This window comes from Dromiciops gliroides, chromosome 5 (genome assembly GCF_019393635.1).
Source record: "Dromiciops gliroides isolate mDroGli1 chromosome 5, mDroGli1.pri, whole genome shotgun sequence".
In the NCBI taxonomy this organism is placed as follows: Eukaryota; Metazoa; Chordata; class Mammalia; order Microbiotheria; family Microbiotheriidae; genus Dromiciops; species Dromiciops gliroides.
In genome coordinates, this window is record NC_057865.1 from 192,174,911 (window position 1) to 192,195,741 (window position 20,831).

The following is a 20,831-nucleotide window of genomic DNA, read 5'->3' on the forward strand; positions in this document are numbered from 1 at the left end:
GGCATGTACTTTTATCAGCCCGCTGCCACTCCCTACTCTACTGTTTCTCTCTACCTTTGCCCCATCCCCAGAAACTCCCTAGTAGTGGCCACACATTGATGTCTCAGAGTGTCTATCTTTCTTCTCCCTCACACTCTTTGCCCCTCACCAATTGAGTGTATATTTCATCCCAAGATACTTATACTTGTGGTTTTTTGGAAACTTCATCAACTCTCTTAGGTTACCAATTTATTACTTAAAAAATAATTTCTGGTGCTTTCACCATATGAAAGAATTACTATAGCTTCCTGAAAGTGCCTAGCATATTCTAAAGCCCAAATTTCAGTGTGGTATATGACACCAACTCCTCATCCCTGCCTCACCCCTCTCTTTTCCTTAACTATAACTTACTCTACCTGCACTCACCCTGGCACCTTGGGTGGTTCCCCAAGTGGGAGGAAAAGTGGGAGTGAAGGAATACAATTCACTTTCAAGCAGGGTTACCTAAGGGTAACCCTTGTAATGGAGAGGATATATAAATCTACTTCTCACAACTGTACATAGTTTCCATGTCCTCACCAGGGTACTTCACATTTAAGTAAAAAAAAAACCCAAGATGATTCAATTCACTTTTTTTCCTGTGTTAACTCTTAGAATACAACATTTGCTACTAAAAAGCAAAGCAATAATAGTCATGCTATAACAGAACAAAACTCCCCTCCTCCCCCATAAATTTGGGTCACATTCTTCAACCCGTGTACATAAAATCTGGAGCGGGGAGGTTGAGGGATACGAGTAGGGAATCCTATGTATGTGCCTGGGGCAGCTTATAACTGATGTCCTTGGTTTCAGTGTTGATGGTCTCTACAGTCTTCATCATTGTCCCTCTCAGCTCTCCTTTTCCTCTGCTATTCTGTATTGAAGAAGCATTAGCTCTTTTAGCAGAGCAGCATCCTTAAGCGTTGTCTGGGTTGTGAGATCGTGTTACATGCTTTTAGTGAAAAACATTTTCTTTAAGTCAGGGATTATGAAGTTCTTCAGGTCTATTATCTGGGCTTTGCCACTGCTCCCTGGGGCTTCTAAGGTTCCCATTTAGGGACTTAATCAGGGAAATCTCTCTTCTCTCACTACCTCTAGACACGAAGCCCTGCTAGCTATATTTGTCTGGCTTTGGCCCCACTCTGTGCTGGTGCTGGCTTTGTGCTGAAGGAGTCACTATTCCTATTGTCCAAGGGCTGCTGGTTGACTTTTGGAAGAAGTCACTTACTTCTCATTGGATTTCTTGCTTATGATTTGGGCCGGCTCAAAATTCAGTTTTTTGCTGCAATAGACATGTGGGAGCTGGTCAGATTTCTACCTGGCAGGAAGTCCTAACATATGCATGTATTAGTATACAAGATATATTCAAAGTAATGAGTTGAACAATGGCATCTAGGGGAATGGATGGGGAAGGGGTGGAATTGGGTCTAATGGTAAGAGGTAGCACTTGAACTGAGCCTTTGAAGGAGAGTTAAAGATTCTAAGAGGTGGAGGTGAGGAGGGATTTCATTCCAGGCATGGGAAAAAGCCTGAACAAATGCAGAGAGACAGGAGATGGAGTGTTACATATAAGGAATGGCAAGTGGGTCTGTCTGGTTAAATATAGAGTACATGAAAGGGAGTAATGTGTAAAAAGCTATGACGATGATGATGATAACTAACTTTTATATAATTCTTACTATGTACCACACACTATGCTACACACTTTATAATTATTTAATTTCGTTTGAGCCTCACAACAACCCTGGGAGGTAGATGCTATGATTATCTCCATTTTCTAGAAGAGGAAACTGAGCAAAAAGAAGTTAAGTGACTTGTCCAGGGACATAAAGCTAGTAAATATCTGAAACTAGATTGGAACTCAGATCTTCCTGACTCCAGGCCCAGTTCTCTATCCACTATACCACCCAGCAAGCCTAGAAAGGTCAATTAGAAATAGATTGTAGAGGACTTTAAATTACCAAGCAAAGGAATTCACATTTTATACTGAGTCAGTAAAGAAGCCTCTGGAGCTTTCTAAGAAGAGGAGTGATATGGTCAGACCTGAACTTAAAAATAGCATTTCGGCAGATATGTGGAGGATGGGTTTGAGTGGGGAGAGACAAGGCAGGTGTTAAAGTTGATGAAAGCCTGAAATAGGGTGGTGATAGGGTGATTAGGGAATGGATGTGACAGTTGTGGTGGGTTTGTAACTAACAAGACTTGACAACCAACTGGATATGGGAGGTGAGTAATAACGAAGAGTCAAGGAAAACTCTTAAGTTTGAATCAGGGGTGCTGGAAGGATGTTGGTGCTCTCAACAGACATAGGAAGGTCAGGAAGCAGGGTGGATTTGAGAGGAAAGCCAATGAGTTTTGTTTTGAGTTTGAGGTACCCACAGGACATCCAATTCAAAATATCCAATAGGCGGTTGATGATGCAGCATTGGGACTTCATTAGAGAGTAGTGTTAGAATATACTCCAAGGGTTTTTTTGAGCAGAGATGATAATGAAATCCATGGAAACCAAGGAGACTAAGCAAGAGAATTTGGAAAGAAAAGACAAGAAGACCCAGGACAGTGCCTGCAAATGTACTAACAAAGGAGACTGAGTAGTCAGACATTTGCAGTCTTTACAAATGAGGACACTGAGGCTCAGAGAGGTCAATAAGCTGATATTGGACATTAAGGGTCACCTAGGCAGTCAGTGGCAGAGCTGGGATTGGAATTTAGCTTCTTCAGTTCCAAATACGGCCCTCTGTTCATGCTGCTTTGCACTGCCTCTCAAATGAACCAAGAGAGAACAGTTTTGGGAAAACCTCGAGAAGAAGTTAAGAATCTAGGAGGGGAGGGCGGCTAGGTGGCGCAGTGGATGGAGCACTGGCCCTGGAGTCAGGAGTACCTGAGTTCAAATCCGGCCTCAGACACTTAACACTTACTAGCTATGTGACCCTGGGCAAGAAAGAAAGAAAGAAAGAAAGAAAGAAAGAAAGAAAGAAAGAAAGAAAGAAAGAAAGAAAGAAAGAAAGAAAGAAAGAAAGAAAGAAAGAAAGAAAGAAAGAAAGAAAGAAAGAAAGAAAGAAAGAAAGAAAGAAAAGAATCTAGGAGGGGAGACAGCTAGGTGCTGTAGCGGATAAAGCACCGGTGCTGGATTCAGGAGGACCTGAGTTCAAATCTGGCCTCAGACACTTGATACTAGCTGTGTTTTTTGCCCTGCAAAAAAAAATCTAGGAGGAAAGAGGGGGACAACAGAGTATCATTTGCTCCATAGAGGTCCAGAGGAATAAGGACTGAGAAAAGGTCCCTGGATTTGGTGATTAAGGTATCACCACCAGGGAGCTATTAAAGAAGCTGGCAGGCTGTTTACAAGGAATTACAAAGTGGGAGGAGAAGTAGAGGCAATGCCTGGAAATAGCTTTTGTGCTAAGAGTTTGCCTTGAGGAGGTGGTGGAATCAAATGAAAGTTTTTTTAAGGTTGAGGAATCCTGCTCATTTTTATGGGTAACTTTACACTGTTGTTTACACTTGTTTACACAAGTGAGCTTATAGTTTTATAAAAGGCAGCTAGGTAATTCAATGGAAAGAGTTCTGAGCCTGAAGTCAAGAAGACCTGAGTTGAAATCCAGCCTCAGATACTTACTTGCTGTGTGATCCTAGGCAACTTTAAGTTTTAACCCATTTGCCTCAGTTTCCTCAGCTATGAAATGGGGATGATAACAGCAACTAACTTGTAGGGTTGTTATGAGGATCATATGAGATGGGGACAGACCTTATATTAAAAAGGTCAGGGTCTCCCACTGCATCTGAGGTCATCCTGACCTATATCTCGCCACTGGATCCAGATGACTACAGAGGACAAAGTGAGACTGGTGACTTTGCAGGGTCCTGCCTCACTTAAATCCAGTTCACTTGCAAATCATGGCATCACCTTCCTGATGCCTTTGGTCCTCTTTGAAGGACAAAATGACAATAAAAAACCAACAAGCATAATATTTTTTAAAATTGTAATTTGATTTTATTTTTAAATTTTTTTCACCCAATTACATGTAAAGATATTGTTTTGAATTCCAAATTTTTCTCCAGCCTTCCCTTCCCTCCCTCCTCTGGAAGCCAGCAAGCGGTCAGATATAGGTTATACATTACAATCATGTTAAACATATTTCCACATTAGTCAAAACGTAATATTTTATATAGCACTTATCACAGTGCCTGCTTATTCTTTTCCCCATACTAAAACCCTCAGATCTTTTTCAAATTAACTCATCTTTCCATGTTTTCTCATCTTGTCAAGCTGATTTTTTTTAATCCAGGCAGGTGACGTCACATTTATCCCTGTAAAATGACATCTTATTCAGTTCTGCCCAATTTTTTTAGCCTGTCAAGACCCCTTTGAATTCTGACTGTGTTAACCAATGGATAAGCTAACCTTCTGGGGTTTGTGTCAGGCGCCAGTGTAGTAAGTAAGCATTCTGTGAATGTCTTTTTTTTTTTTTTAGTGAGGCAATTGGGGTTAAGTGACTTGCTCAGGGTCACACAGCTAGTAAGTGTTAAGTGTCTGAGGCTGTTTTTGAACTCAGGTACTCCTGACTCCAGGGCAGGTGCTCTATTCACTGTGCCATCTAGCTGCCCCATCTGTGTATGTCTTTAACCATATAACTGACAAAAATGCTAAACGGCACAGGGCCACACATAGATGCCTCAGGTGCCCTTGGGAGGCCTCCTGCAAAATAGAGATTAAACCATTAATGACTTTTGTGAGTCCAACCTTTCAACACATTCTGAAACCACCTAACTGTATGGTCATATAGCTCTCTTAACTCCTCTTTTCCACAAGAATAACGAGATTTCATCAAATGCTTTGCTAGAATCTCCCCATGCTCCTAGGGAGGCTGAGGCTAGTAGATCATTTGAACTCAGGAGTTCTGAGCTACAGCATGCCAAGCCAATAGAGTTTTTTTTCTTTCTTTTTTTTTTTTTAGTGAGGCAATTGGGGTTAAGTGACTTGCCCAGGTTCACACAGCTAGTAAGTGTTAAGTGTCTGAGGTCGGATTTGAACTGAGGTACTCCTGAATCCAGGGCCGGTGCTTTATCCACTGTGCCACCTAGCTGCCCCCAAATAGAGTTTTAGCATTGAATCTGCCACTAATATGGTGAGCCTCTAAGAGAGCTGGGCTGCCTGAGCAGGGCTGAACTGACTCAGGTCAGAAATGGAACAGATCAGAGCTCCTGTGCCTGTCAGTAGTGGGAGTGGGATCATGAGTAGCCATTGCACTTGTAGCCTTGGCAAACTGGAGAGGCACAGTTTTTAAAGTAAAGTATAAGTATTTATATAGATATTTATATTTATAAAAAAGTATAACTTGTATATTTGGAGGGAATAGCAAGTTATACAAGGTAGATTTGCAGTTTCATGTGCAATCATTTTTTATATTGTACTATGTTATGCAAATACTTGTTTTGTTCTGGGAATTGAAAATAAAGTAAAAATTTTTAAAAAGTAAAATGAAATAAACCTAAGTAAACTATATCTGCAACATTCCCCTAAGCCACTGGTGTCAAACTCAAATAGAAACAATACCTGCAGGCCACATGTTGATTTAGAATACCACAAATTAACATTATCTATGTTGTAATATGTTTTTATTTATTTTGTTAAACATTTCCCAATTACATTTTAATCTGGTTGTGGCGGAATGTGGGAGTTTTGTGACACCTCTGTCCAAAGCTACCTAGTCAAAAAATGAAATAGGATTAATTAGCCTGGCTTGACTAATAAATAATAGAACTAATGAGAGGCAGCATGGTGTAGTGAATAGAGTACCAGCCTTGGACTCAGGAGGACTTGGGTTCAAGTCCCACATCTCATGGAAGATTGGTTGTCTTGTCGGTGGACAAGTTACCTAATCTCTGAATGCCTCAGGCCATAAATAAAATTTTGAGTGTTAGAGATGAACTACCAAGATGTATCAGAGATGAAATCGCAGTTCTAAACAAGCACACAAAAACCCTCCCATAACAAATAAATATTTATTGAGCGAAATCGAAGAACTTGTTCATGATGAAGCCATGCTGGTTCTTTGTACTTGCCTTTTCCTACATCTTTTCCCTTTTCCAGATGTTCACTGGACACCTCTATATTATTAACATTCATGATCTTTGCTAGGAATTGAAGTCATGCATGCTGGCCAAGAGTCAGCTGAGGAAAGCATTTGCCATTCTCTTCTCCCAAGACATTTCTCCCCATCTCCACTGTCTTCATTCAAAGATCACTGGCTCAGCAGTCACATTAGCCAAGGCTTTTAGTACCAGGACATATGGTTTATCTAGACCAATTAACCGGAGCTACTCCAGGCAGCCTGTCATTCTCTTTCCAGCCCTTTTTGAATCAGTAAACCTCATTAGCCTCTCCTCTGTTGCTTAACAGTCAGCCAAATACCTCTATTACTTAAATAGAATAGCACAAAGCATGATGGTAAGTCCCTTCTATGTGGGGTAAGAGTATGAAGTTCTAAGACTGATTCCACAAGACAAGCATGCTAGTCTAGGTTATGACTTTATCATTACTCTTAGCAAAGATAACAGTAAACCTGTGGCTAAAAGGAAATTGCTCCAGTTAAACAGAAATTAGATTATAATGACTACCTGGCTCCAAGAAATCAAAGCTAATTGTAATCTTTATTCTTCCTTCCCAGCCCATGACCCTTTTCCAGATCCAGTTCCTGAATGCAGTTGGAGATATACTGGACCTAGTTCCCTCACTAATTCCCCCAGCTGAGGTCTCACTGAATCATTCTGTTATAGATGATATGGGTCATTGTTCTGTTCTCATTAAGGTAAGATTCTCCAGCAGTCCCATTTTGTGTGTGTATATGCATGCATGTGTATTAAGATGGAGGGAGAGAAGTAGAGAGCTTTTTGCATTACTTAAGTGCATAAATATGTTATACATCAATCTTCTTTAAGACATAATTCAGGGGCAGCTAGGTGGCGCAGTGGATAGAGCACCAGCCCTGGAGTCAGGAGTACCTGAGTTCAAATCCGGCCTCAGACACTTAACACTTACTAGCTGTGTGACCCTGGGCAAGTCACTTAACCCCAATTGCCTTACAAAAAAAAAAAAAGACATAATTCTGATGCCTCATTGTGACATGGAGGTGACCCAGGACTGTTAAAGGCTTTCAGAGCAGAGTGTCAGGTCCTACTGAACTGGAAAGAGTTAGTATGCCCATTCTGGGAATTAACTCTGTTTATAAATCTAGGACTAGCTCACTTAAGGCTAGAAAGGCTGATCACCAGAAGGTTAGCCACGAGATGATTAATTTTCCAACCACAGAAAATCTCAAAGGTGTGAAGAGATTGCAGTCAGCATTGTTGTTTTCAGACCAATGAAATGACTACTCCTAGAAGTGAAATATATGTTGTTTTGTATTATAAATGTTTCCTGTGTGCCAGACAACACTAACCCCTCACATACTTGAAATTCATATTCATGAGCTTTCTCACAAAAGTGAACTCCAGGCTCAAGCCTTACAGTTTCTATATTGAATAGATGCTTCTACTGCTATGCTGAGAAGACCCATGCTGTACTATGGTTGATTAACCCCTCACTAGGCACAACAACCCAGAAAAACTAGTCAATCTGCTTGGTGACCCCTCTGGTTTTCTGCTTCCAAGCTGTTCCTTTGCTTAGCTGGAATTACTCCCAACAACAACTTAGCTGATAAAGTTGTGATATCTGTCCTTTCATATTTCCTGCCTCTCCCCTCCCTATCTTTCTCTCTCCCCCCCCACCTCTCTCTTTTCCACTATCCCCTCACTTCTTCTGTTCTCCCTCCTCTCTCTTTTCTGCTCTTCCCTCACTTCCTCTCTCTTTCTCTTCCTGGATTCTTCTCTTCTCTCCTATCCTCTTCTCTTCTTTCCCTGAATTCAGACTCTAGGTCTGCTCTGTAACTTATGGTTAGCTTGTAGTATCTCAAGTCTCATCTTCTATCTGTAATCAGATAAGTTAAACATGTCCTTTAATCATAAAAACAGTTTTGATATCCATATTCACCAGTGTATTCTAGTTTGGAAAAACTGTCTCACAACTGTGAGTCAGAGTAACAGAACTCTGAGCAGATTTAACTCAGCAAAAAAATCATCCCTGGGGCAGCTAGGTGGAGCAGTTGATAGAGCACTGACCCTGGAGTCAGGAGGACCTGAGTTCAAATCCAGTCTCAGACACTTGACACTTACTAGCTGTGTGACCCTGGGCAAGTCACTTAACCCCAATTTCCTCACAAAAAACAACAGCCCTATATGAAAAAGCAATAGCTTAAAGGGTCAGTAACTTACAAATATGAGATGTTAAAAACATTTAAAGTACACACTCAAATCAGCATTGTGCAGTGGAAATGGCACTGGCTGTATATTTAGGCTCTCTGCTCTACTAATCTCCATTCTACTCTACTAATTACTGATGTGGGGGTGGGTTTAACTAATCAAATTGATTGTGAGGCATCCCAAAGTATTATAAGACTCAGTGACTCAGTTTCCCAAGTTTTATTGAAAGACTGATGACCACAGGGAGAACACTCAAGAGGTGTCTTGAATAGGGGGATGAAAATGGTTATATTTATAGTGAGAATAAGTAGGTTATCTCCTCATTATCCTAATCTTCTCCTTAAGGAGGTACAAGGGAGGCCTTATCCTAATTTGTACTTCCTGGGGTCCTAAGACAACCCCTGAGGTGGATACCTTTTTCCTTGGAGGTGTATTTTTGGAGTTTACATGTCATAAGGTGAACCTAAGGACACATTTGGCCTTCTCTGTTCATGTTCCTAAAGACATGCTTAAATTTGTCAGACCCAGAGGGTCTCTGTGTTATTGACATCTCTTTACTTAAGATCTAGTTTCTAGGTACCCTGTCATCTAGTAATATTAATGTCTATTAATGGTTAATGGCCTCTAGTTACTGTCTCTGTTGATAGTAAGGGTTGATAGGGAGTTGAACCCTCTTGGTTACTGTAAGAACACAAATCTTAGTTTCTCTGTTACCCTTTTAAGGTATTATTGATAGCTGCTATTGATGGGTTATCTGTTAATCCTTTTAGCCTCTTCCATCAGTTACTACCTGTATTACCTTTGGCAAGTGACTTAACTTTTCTAGATCTTCAGCTTTCCTCCTTTATATAATGAAGGAGGTCAAACAAAATGGCCTCAGAATTCTCTCCCAGCTCCAGCTCTAGCTCTATGAGCCTGTCATTCTACAGACCCCAGGCACTGGTAGGGAAGGTTTTAGGCTTCAGTTCAGTCTCCTTGTGCTCAGTCTTCCAGTATGTAAACTTAAAACTGCTCTCCATCCTCATGGCTCCATTTTTCTCTCCACATTTGGAAGAGATATATGTGCCAGTCATGTAGTAAGAGGAAAGGAAAGCAGAGCTATAGCCTGAAAACCTGTATTTCTCTTCTTATAATATTAAAAGACACAAGGAAGGCCTCAAAAATGGTGAATGGCTTTTTGGAAGGACATGGCCAGGAGTCATGCCCAGTGAGAAGTGGTTGTGATGAAGTTACAGCTCCATTGAGGTCAGAATTTAATAGAGGCTTATTGTCAGCTTGGTTTCAGGGTGATAAAGGTTTTGGCCACAGTGACTCTATGAGACAGTCTGTTAAATCAGATTACAGTCTGCATTAGTGAAAGGAATACCCACACTGACAGACCATTAAAGTGTTGAAGAATATGTATATCAACAAACATTTACTAAGCACTTCGGAGAAGTGGGTCATCATGCATCATGCTGGACTTGGAAGTAGGAGACCTGTATTCAAAAGTCACCTCAGACACTAGCTGCAAGACTTTTGGCAAATTATGTACCCTCTCAGCCTGATTTTCCTCATCTGTAAAGTAATAACAAACACCACCACATTTATATAGCCCTTTAAAGTTTGCAAGGAACTTTTTATGCATTATCTCATTTGAGCCTCACAATAACCCTATGTAATTAGATTTTTTTTTTTTAGTGAGGCAATTGGCATTAAGTGACTTGCCCAGGGTCACACAGCTACTAAGCGTCAAGTGTCTGAGGCCAGATTTGAACTCAGGTCCTCCTGACTCCAGGGCCGGTGCTCTATCCACTGAGCCATCTAGCTGCCCCTATGTAATTAGATTCTACAGGCATTCTTCATCTTACAGTCAAGAAAGCTGAGGGCCAGCTAGGTGATGCAGTGGATAGAGCACTGGCCCTGAAGTCAGGAGGACCTGAGTTCAAATTCTTACCTCAGATACTTGCTAGCTGTGTGACCCTGGGCAATTCACTTAGCCCCAATTTCCTTAAACATCCAGAGCCATCTTCAGTCATCCTGATCTATATCTTGTCACTGGACCCAGATGGCTCTGGAGGAGAGAGTGAGATTGGAGACCTTGCACAGCCCTCCCTCACTTAAATCCAATTCAGTGCGAGTCATGACATTACCCCAATGTCATGATCCTCTTCAAGAACAAAGGACAAACAACACTAACAATAACAAGGAGGCTGAGGTTCAGAGATTAAGTGACTTATGCATGGTCAAACAGCAAATAAGGATCAGACACCCAACTCAACATTCTCTCTTCCTGATTCTGAGTCCAGTGCCCTACCTGTTACTCCACACTACTTCTCAGGGGATATGTAATAGTCAGTTGCTGGGTTGATAATAATACTTGTAGCTCTACTTCCTTCACAAGATTTTTGTGAAGAAAGTACTTTGTAAACCCTCAAGCACTATATCTTCTGGCCTTGCTCCTCTTACTTAAATACATTTTATCAAGTTGTTCTGTGCATAGATCACTGTCCTTGGTGCTAGTATAGAGTCAGGATATCAATAGGGCATAGTTGTCTTCATGGAGGAGGGGGCTCTGGGAATAGTAATCAGATCTACACAGCCATCCCTGGAAAATATGTGTCAATCAACTGTTCTATGATGCCATCCCAGAGACATAACACTAAGACTATAACACTCCTCCTTGACTACCCTTCCCTGGCTTATGTTGTCATCTGCAATAGAGTTTAAGCTTCTTGAGGGCAGGCACTATCTTACTTTTTATAGTTGTATCCCCAGCACATAGTAAGTGCTTAAAAATTTGTAGTTATTTATTCATTCAATTGGGTAAATGAATTTATTGATTTATTGGATTCATCCACACATAATAATATTAACATATCATTAATATGATAAATAATATAATATTGGATTTATGCAACTTACTATCGTAAATATTAATAAAGACATTGCAAAGGTTCAGCCTTAAGTACTATATCTAGGTGCAGCTTAACAAGGGAAAGATCATTACTAACAGAGTTTAGAGAAAATTCCTTGGAAGGATATTTGAATTGAAGCTTTAAAGTATGGATAGGAATTTAGCAGATGAAAGGAAGGGGTAAGGCATGAGCCACGTATTCTAGGTACAGGTAGCACTGGGAGCAAAGACATTAGAGATAGAAAAGTTGGGGGGACGTGGAGCATGATGGAAAAATAACCCAGTTTGACCAGATTATAGAGTACCTGGAGAAGACTAGAATGACATAAGGAAAGTGACGCCAGAGTACATAGAATTCTGAATGTTGGGCAGAGGTATAGAAGTGTTATTCACTAGCCAATAGGAAACAGAAGAGTTTGAAACATAGGAGTGACATGACATTGTCTCCCTCCACTCCCCATGGACTGTTAATGGCCTTTCTGGACCCTTAATATCATTGGATGCCATTTCATAGATAGTAGACTACAGGCCTTGGGTAAATTACCTTACTGACCTTATTTTTCCTCCTCTGAAAATGGGGATGATAACACTTGGGTTACTTAGTCCACAGGATTAAGGTACTGTTTTGAGGATCAGATGAGATAATGTATATAATGCATTTTGTAACCAAAGAGCTTCCTAATAGGAAATTGCTATTTACCTGCATCTTTCCTTCACCTTTTTCTTCAGGGCAAAAATGATGCCTTAATTTTTAAAATTTCCCACCATACTTCTTTCTTTTCTTCTTCTTCTTCTTTTTTTTTTTTTTTTTTTTTGCGGGGCAATGGTGGTTAAGTGACTTGCCCAGGATCACACAACTAGTAAGTGTCAACTGTCTGAGGTCGGACTTGAACTCAGGTACTCCTGAATCCAGGGCTGGTGCTTTACCCACTGCGCCACCTAGCTGCCCACCATATTTCTTTCAATCAAACAATGATTAATTTGGGGCCTCCTAAGCAAACCATATGGGGTATTCTGAAAGTCTTAGTGTAGTTTTAAGCCTTAATAGTTCAAAGCTGTTCTAACACTTTTGGGACACACTGTATTAATGAATGTCACAAAAGTTGACTGCTACTTTGTCTCTCAGGGAAAATAAGAAACAATGTCAGGAGAATAACACAGTGATGTGTGCGTGTGTGTGTGTGTGTGTGTGTGTGTGTGTGTGTGTGTGTGTGTGTGTGTGTGTTCTGTTTTCCTGTGTTCTTATAATCCCGGCAACCATCCTTTGTTGAAAAAAAAATCTGATTCAGTCTCTATTGACTTCTGTTTGATTTGCTGTGACTTTGACCACAGGTTCTCCCCGGGTTCGAGAACATATTTTTTGCTCACTCAAGCTGGTTCTCATATGCATCTACACTGAGGATATATAAACACTGGGACTTCTCCATCAAAGATCCAGTGACTAAAAGTTCTCGTCATTCATTCAGCAGTTATCCAGGTAAGAAGATTTAATTGGCCTTACTGATTCAAAATTATAGGAAAGAAGAGAAGAGATCAAGATCTGTCTAAAATTAGATTTTTTTTTTTTAGTGAGGCAATTGAGGTTAAGTGACTTGCCCAGGGTCACACAGCTAGTAAGTGTTAAGTGTCTGAGGCCGGATTGGAACTCAGGTCCTCCCGAATCCACGACCAGTGCTCTATCCACTGCACCACCTAGCTGCCCCTAAAATTAGATTTTTTTTTAAAAAAAGAAATACTATTTTAGTCCTTTCAAGTAATATAGAGATTCTAACTATGTTAACAGTGCTTCTAAGAGGTCATCTTTATATTTAAATCAATGTTTCTAAATGAATGAAAACTGGTTGTTGTTCTGGTTACAAATGTCAATTCTGGTTGTTTGGCTCAGTAATCACTTAGTGCACTGAGAGTGCCCGGGTCCTGGGAAACTTTTAAAAATATTATGAAACTGGGCAGCTAGAGCACCGGCCCTAGATTCAGGAGGAGTTGAGTTCAAATCCAGCCTCAGACACTTGAGACTTATTAGCTGTGTGACCCTGGGCAAGTCACTTAACCCTCATTGCCCTGCCAGAAAAAAAATTTTATATATATATATATATATATATATATATATATAAATTATATATATATATATATATTATATCATCAGCCAATCAGCAAGTATTTATTAGAACATTTGCTATATACAGGATAATGCTCCAGGCTCCAGGTATTTATCATTGAGCTGTTTCAGTTGCGTCTGACTCTTCATGGGGTTTTCTTGGCAAAGATACTGGAGTGGTTTGCTATTTACTTCTCCAGGTCATTTAACAGATGAGGAAACTGAGGCAAGCAGGGTTAAGTGACTTAGGCAGGGTCACACGGCTAATAAGTATCTAAGGCCACATTTGAACTTGGGATCTCCTAGCTGCAGGACTGGTGCTCTATCCACTGAAATACCCACTTGCTCCATAGGCTCTAGGTATACAAGGACAAAAAGGAAACAGTTTCTGCCCTAAGTAACTTACATTCCATTGAAAGAAGATTTGCAATTTCAATGCTGTATTTTTTTTTTAAGCTTACAGTAAACTTTCTGTGTTCTTGTGGAAATTTTCAAGCTTTACATAATTCCTAAGCCATGCATTTCTCTATATTTCTCACAATCCTCACCTTTCCCAACCTTTGCATTGAAATCAGTGATCATCATAGTGTACACTGATTTAATTTGAAAGGTCTTATTAAATTCTTTATAGAGTTTCTCTACCTTTTCATCCTCAGCAATTGATTTTGTACATAAGTTGCAATTATTTTCCTGGTTGCCTTTTTGCAAATTCTTTGGGTTTTTTGTTTGTTTGTTTTGTGGGACAATGAAGGTTAAGTGACTTGTCCAGGGTCACAAAGCTAGTAAGTGTCAAGTGTTTGAGGCCACATTTGAACTCAGGTCCTCCTGAATCTAGGGCCGGTACTTTATTCACTGCGCCACCTAACTGCCCCTTTTGGCAAATTCTTCTCAGAAGTATAATATGAGATGATGACCAGATATCCCATGAACTTGTTTCTTATTGTCTTTAGACATTCATTAAAATAACTCTGCTGTGACCCTGGGCAAGTCACTTAACCCCCATTGCCCCACAATAATAATAATAATAATAATAATAATAATAATTACTGCTGCCTCTTTTGTTTGTCTCCCCAAGAAGTATTTACCACTCATCCTTCCATGTAATTACATCCTCCTTTCTTCTGGTTTTGCTTGTAATAAGAACATCAAGATTGATATGATTCACCTCCTCCAGCAATTTGACAGTCATTTGACAAACAACTCACATTTAGAATATCAAAAGTCAAGTTAAAATTTTTAGATGCTGGGGGCAGCTAGGTGGTGCAGTGGATAAAGCACAGGCCCTGGATTCAGGAGGACCTGAGTTCAAATCCAGCCTCAGACACTTGACACTAGCTGTGTGACCCTGGGGAAGTCACTTAACCCTCATTGCCCCACCCCCCAAAAAAATTATAGATGCTCAGAAATGGACTGTTAGCATCATCTGTCCCATATACCACCATCCCTGCAGAAACAGAAGGGGACCATCCAGGATTGAAGCCATTTTGTATTTTTCTTTGTTTCATGGGTTGCAGTGGGTAGAAGATGTCATCACCAAAAGACCAGCCTGCTGGTCACATAAGCCTGTCCATATTGGAAAGCAGATTCAGCACATTCTCCAGGCCATATTCAAAGCCTTTCCAACATCATAAAACCTGTGAGAGCTTATGATCCACTTCACATAGCCTTGAAGAAATGTGGGTCACTGGGCCATGATGTGGATCAGAGTCCACAGCCTTTGTGGAAGCCAAAGATTTATAGACTTCACTTTGAATCATGAACAGTTCCTTTGGGAAAACTGGTATGCACTGAGTATAATGAACACCTCCCCCCAAAGAAATCACAAGAAGTGAAATGGACTTTCAATAGATAAGAAAATGCTTTCTATTGAAGCAGAAGTTATCCAGGGGTGTATGGGAACCAGCTTGAACTAGCTATTGATAGCTGACTGTGAAATTTTCAGTGTGTTTATACCTCAAAATTCAGCAAATAATACAAATCAGAGCTTGATTTATTGTTTTGTTAATTGCCTAGACTTAAGAAAGTGATAGAGAAAATGTTAATAATGCAGATTAAGCTTAAAGCTGTCTAAAGCAGATTTTCCTTTCTTTTCCCCTGGAGAGCCAATTATTAAACATTTACTAGCACACCCCTGGAGTTATCCCTGAATCAGCTACTTGTGTAGATTCAGACCAGCAACTTGTAAGGGCAACAATCATAATTACTCAAAAGCAAGAACAACAATGAGGAAAATATGCAGTGAATGATTGAACAACTCAATCCAGGAATATATAAGCACTCAGCAATGGGAAATGTACACCAGAAATAATATTGACACCAATTACAATAATTTATCCAGTTTAACTGCACAAATGTATTGCCACAGTAGAAGACCATTCCAGAAAGCATCATAGTCAGTCAGCCAACAAGCATTTATTAAGTACCTACTGTGTGCCAAGCACTATACTAAGTCCTGAGCATTCAAAGAAAAGTAAAAATACAGCCTCTGTTATCAAGAAACATACAGTCTGATGAGGGAGCCAACATGTAAACAACTTTGTACAAACAAAATATATACTGGATAAACTGGAAACAATCAACAGAAGGAAATCATTAACATTAAGGAGGATGGGAAAAGGCTTCTTGTAATAGATGGGATTTCAACCGAGACATGAAGGAAGTCAGGGAGATAGCCAATGAAAATGCCCCAACTTCAGGAGATGAAGTGTCTGTGAGGGATATCAAGGAGACAAATGACACTGGATCATAGAGTAAGTACATGCTGGAGAGAAGGTATAAGAAGACTGGAAAAGTGAGAAAGCACCAGGTTATAAATGTCCTTAGAGGACAGAGGATTTTATATTTGATCTTGGAGGTAATAGGGAGCTACAGGAGTTTATTGAATAAGGGGTAACATGGTACCATGATCAGTTTGACAACTGAATGGAGGATGGTCTGGAGGGAAAGGAATTCCAGGAAGGAGACCAACTATTGTAATAGTCCAAGCATGAGGTGATGAGAACCTGGGCCAGGGTGGTGATGGTGTCAAAGGACAGAAGGGAACATAGACTGGTTATGGGTAAAGGGGAGGTGAGAGTGAATTGAGGTGTGGAAGATGACACTTAGGTTGAGGGCCTTGGTGACGACAGATATTTGATTTACTTAGCAATCAGCGAGAGGTGGCAGCCAAAGGTGACACTGTTTAGAACATAAACTTGTTTGTAAAATCTTATAGATCATGGATGATTATAATTAATAATCCCATAAAGCAGAGAGAAATAATGGAAGCTGGCCAAGATAGAGACTATAAACTTACTCCAGTAAAAACCTGAAATTTGCATCATATCAAATAATCAAGAAATCCAATGAGAAACTACAGTGACAGCCTCCCCACCCCCACCCCTACCCCTGCCCATAACTGTAAAAAGTCAGCCAGAAGGGGCAGTTAGGTGGCACAGTGGATAGAGCACTGGCCCTGGAGTCAGGAGTACCTGAGTTCAAATCTGACCTCAGACACTTAACACTTACTAGCTGTGTGACCCTGGGCAAGTCACTTAACCCCAATTGCCTCACTAAAAAAAAAAAAAAGGTCAGCCAGAGGCCCACAGACTACAAGAAAGGCAATCTCCAAAAAGCCAGTACCAGCACAGACAAATAGACCTATAGCTCCCCAGTGCAATCAGAATAGGATATTAAGCCTTCAGGGCTCTGTGTCCAGAGGCAACAAGAGCATAGGGCTACCCCAAGAAAGTTCCAGCATGGTTGGAAATTTCTAGTTGCTCCAAAGAGCAATAGTTTCCAGTGCAGTTTGGCAGAGTTCAAATTGGAACTGCCCAGGGGCTCCAAGGTTCCTAGAATTCTCTCCTGAGACTACACTGAGGGCCTTGAGGTCTCAGAGCTCTAAGCCTCAAATATTCAGGGGGACCGAACCTCAGGAGTTAGGAACAGTTGCAGGAGCCTGGGCTTTTTGTATAATAATGAGTCACATCAATAACGATTATCTTTCCTTCCTTCCTTCCTTTCTTTCTTGGGGTTTTAGGGGACTAGATTTCTTTGGTATCAGGAATTTCCAAAATGAAAGCTTCCTAGAAAAAATCAGGTCTGCCCCTGATCTATAACTTACATTCTCTGGAGCACCAATAGGTTGTCAGTTGCCCATGGTCACATAGCCAGCAATGTGTCACATTTGAATACAGGTTTTTATGGGTCCACGGCCATTTCTCTCTTTTTGTTGCCTCTCTCATTCACAACATCACAGATGATAATAATAACACAGCTGAGTTTTTGTTCATCACCTCTCTTCTTCTGGCTCTGCTTCTTTCGCTCATCCTTCAAAGGCCTTAATTTGACTCTGCCATTCCATCAGGCAATCATCCTAAATTTTTCCCTTTCAAAGCCAAATTCCTAGAATAAGTCTACATGGAGTGACTCACTTCCCATTTATTTATCAGCTTCTTCCCCATCCCTTTATTTTGCCCCACAAAAACGTATGAGAAGGGCAGCTAGGTGGTGCAGTGGATAAAGCACTGGCTCTGGATTCAGGAGGACCTGAGTTCAAATCCAGACACTTGACACTTACTAGCTGTGTGACCTTGGGCAAGCCACTTAACCCCCATTGCCCTACAAAACCAACCAAACAAAAACACATGAGAGACTTTGTTGAATGTTTTCCTAAAATCTTTGTTTAGACCATATCTAATGCATTCACCTGATATGCATCTAGTAAGCATAGGGGGAAAAAGAAAATGAGCTTTATGATTAATGCTGCATTGATTCTTTCTTAACATTACTGTCATTTTTCAATAAATGTACACACACATTTATACAGACCCAATAGAAGACTCCCTTTAACAAAGATGAGTTTAAGTTAAAGAAACCAACATTTTGGCCGTGTCTGATAACAGCTCATTCTATACCCAGGATTTACCAACTCTAAGAAGTGAGAGGCATGTTTCATAAATACTCCTCATAATGAAAGATTGTTGATTTATGAGAGATCTGATGTCTTTCAATATTGTTTTCCTTTACATTATTGTGGTCATTGTACTCTGCATTCTCCTGGCTTTATTTGCTTCACTCTGCATCATTTCATTTAAATCTTCCCAAGTTTCTCTGAAGTCTTAATACTTATTATTTGTTATAGTATAAAATGAAATTATATTCATATGCCACAAATTGTTTACCTATTCCCCAGTTTTTCCTGGAATTGGAGTCCAACAGAAGCCACTCTTTTTTAATTCTTAAAAACCATAACAACGTTTGCATCTCTTCAGTCCTGTGTCACCTCACCTATTCTGTCCATTATCACTTTATTTTCCCATAACTTTTTTTTTGGTGGGGCAATGAGAGTTAAGTGACTTTCCCATGGTCACAAAGCTAGTATCAGGTGTCTGAGGTCACATTTGAACTCAAGTCCTCCTCTCTGTTATCTCTTTTTTAAAAAATATTTTTATTAATATGTTTAGTTTTGATGTCACCTTCGTTTCTTTTTGGGGGGGGGGGGCAGGGCAATGAGGGTTAAGTGACTTGCCCAGGGTCACACAGCTAGTAAATGTCAAGTGTCTGAAGCCAAATTTGAACTCAGGTACTCCTGAATCCAGGGCTGGTGCTTTATCCACTGCACCACCTAGCTGCCCCCTCTGTTATCTCTTAATTGTCATTTACCCAACATGAGGCCCAATAATCACACCTGCCTTTTTTCCCCCCAGTAATCTGGTAAGTAGTTTCCCTGGGCCTGGTGACTTGAACTTATCAAGAGCAGCTAATGCTTTCCTACTATCTCTTCTACTTATGTTGGTTTTCAACCCTCTTTCACCTAAATATATTCTGCCTTTTCCAGCCCAAAGATCATTCTCCTTAGTAGAGAAAATATCAGCATTCATGGTCTATTACCTGTTTGCTTCTGAATTAGTCAGTTACCTCGACAGCAAAAATAAAAAGAATAAAAGAGCAGCTCTAGCAGGTGTTTCAGTAGCTCTGTTTTATCCTTGGGGAGGCATGGATACTCTCATGAGGAAGGCAGAATTGTGAGATACTAGAATTGCCCTTAGATCATCTCTAGTGCAGAGGGATGATAGGAAATTAGTGAGATCAGTGTAAAGGAACACAGGTTTGTGGGTCCATTTTCTTTCATTTAATTTTGAGTCTTCCTGGGATGGCTGTGATATATTTGAGCCCTTGAGATTAAGGACTTTTTGCTTGACAGATAGGTAACTGACAGTTGCCTTTGGAGCTGGGATGGCTGCTTTTCTTGTGGGGAATGACAGCTGGCTTTGGAATTGGAGAGTGGTCGCCCTGTCTGCCACAGTCTGAGACTCCGTCAGTGAGTGAGTCAGAAGAGGCTGAGAGGAGACCACAGCCAGCACTCCCCAAATCCATAGCGCTCAGAGACTTGAATGGTAGAGATGAGCATGGCAGAGGCACGTCCAGAGAGGCAGGGACTGATGATTCTTCAAAATAGGCAAGGTGGAGAGGAAGTTAATTCTCTCTCACTGTACTCCCCTTGCTTCCCATTTATTATCCCTTATCCCAAGACAGATCCAAGACATGCATCCCCTTCCTTTATCTTTTCTGTAACCAGTGGAAGCAGGTGGTTATTGATGGATTTCCCAGCATCCCAAACTTGCCAGAGATGGTTGGGAAAAGAGGGTTTCATGCATAATAACTTAATAGTCTTTATTTCTTTTTTGCTATTCATTTTCCCCTCCTTTCTGCCACAGTATGTTGAATACTGGTGCTCTGTGAATGTGGAAATGTCAGAAGAGGGGAGAGGAGAAGAGGAGGAGATAAATAGTTCAACTAAGAAAAAAGATTCCAGATGTAGTTAAAGCCACAGATTTACTATTTTAAATATTTGTTATCTTAAGCAATATTTAAGCATATCATACCCTAGTTTAAAATTCTAATTTGGCCAGTGCATCAAAAAAGATGTTTATGTGTGGTGGGGTAGCAAGGGGTGGGGGGAGAGAAGTGACAATGTAGAGTTATGGTAGAAAGTAGTCTAAACATTTTCAGGATGAGCATCCTTTGGTGGTCAGTGAAGGATGTTGCCACCTTTTGAAAGGCTGGACCACACCAAAGTGGTTAAAATATGCCAGATTGGGGGCAGCTAGGTGGCACAGTGGATAAAGTACTGGTCCTGGATTCAGGAGTACCTGAGTTCAAATCTGGCCTCAGACACTTGACACTTACTAGCTGTGTGATCTTGGGCAAGTCACTTAACCCTCATTGCCCCACAAAAACAAAACAAAACAAAACAAATCATCTTTAGGGGGCAGCTAGGTAGTGCAGTGGATAGAGCACCGGCCCTGGATTCAGGAGTACCTGAGTTCAAATCCAGCCTCAGACACTTGACACTGACTAGCTGTGTGACCCTGGGCAAGTCACTTAACCCCCAATGCCCTGCCAAAAATATATATATACATGCCAGATGTACCTCACTTTTGATAGGATCAGGTTGACTCCAGTGAATGATGTCTGAGATGATATCTCAGAATTCTTTTCTGGGATTTGTATACAGGAATTAGCACCCCAAGTAGG

The 20,831-nt window shown here is 40.6% G+C and overlaps 1 protein-coding gene across 1 annotated transcript in view; it reads left to right on the forward strand.

Annotated features, from left to right (window-relative positions):
- Positions 1 to 20,831, forward strand: part of PLBD1 (phospholipase B domain containing 1) — a 79,024-nt gene that overhangs the window by 33,788 nt on the left and 24,405 nt on the right. The window contains exons 6-7 of the mRNA XM_043967608.1: positions 6,690 to 6,830; positions 12,548 to 12,692. Coding sequence (XP_043823543.1) covers positions 6,690 to 6,830; positions 12,548 to 12,692 — 286 coding nt within the window. The remainder of the gene's footprint in view (positions 1 to 6,689; positions 6,831 to 12,547; positions 12,693 to 20,831) is intronic.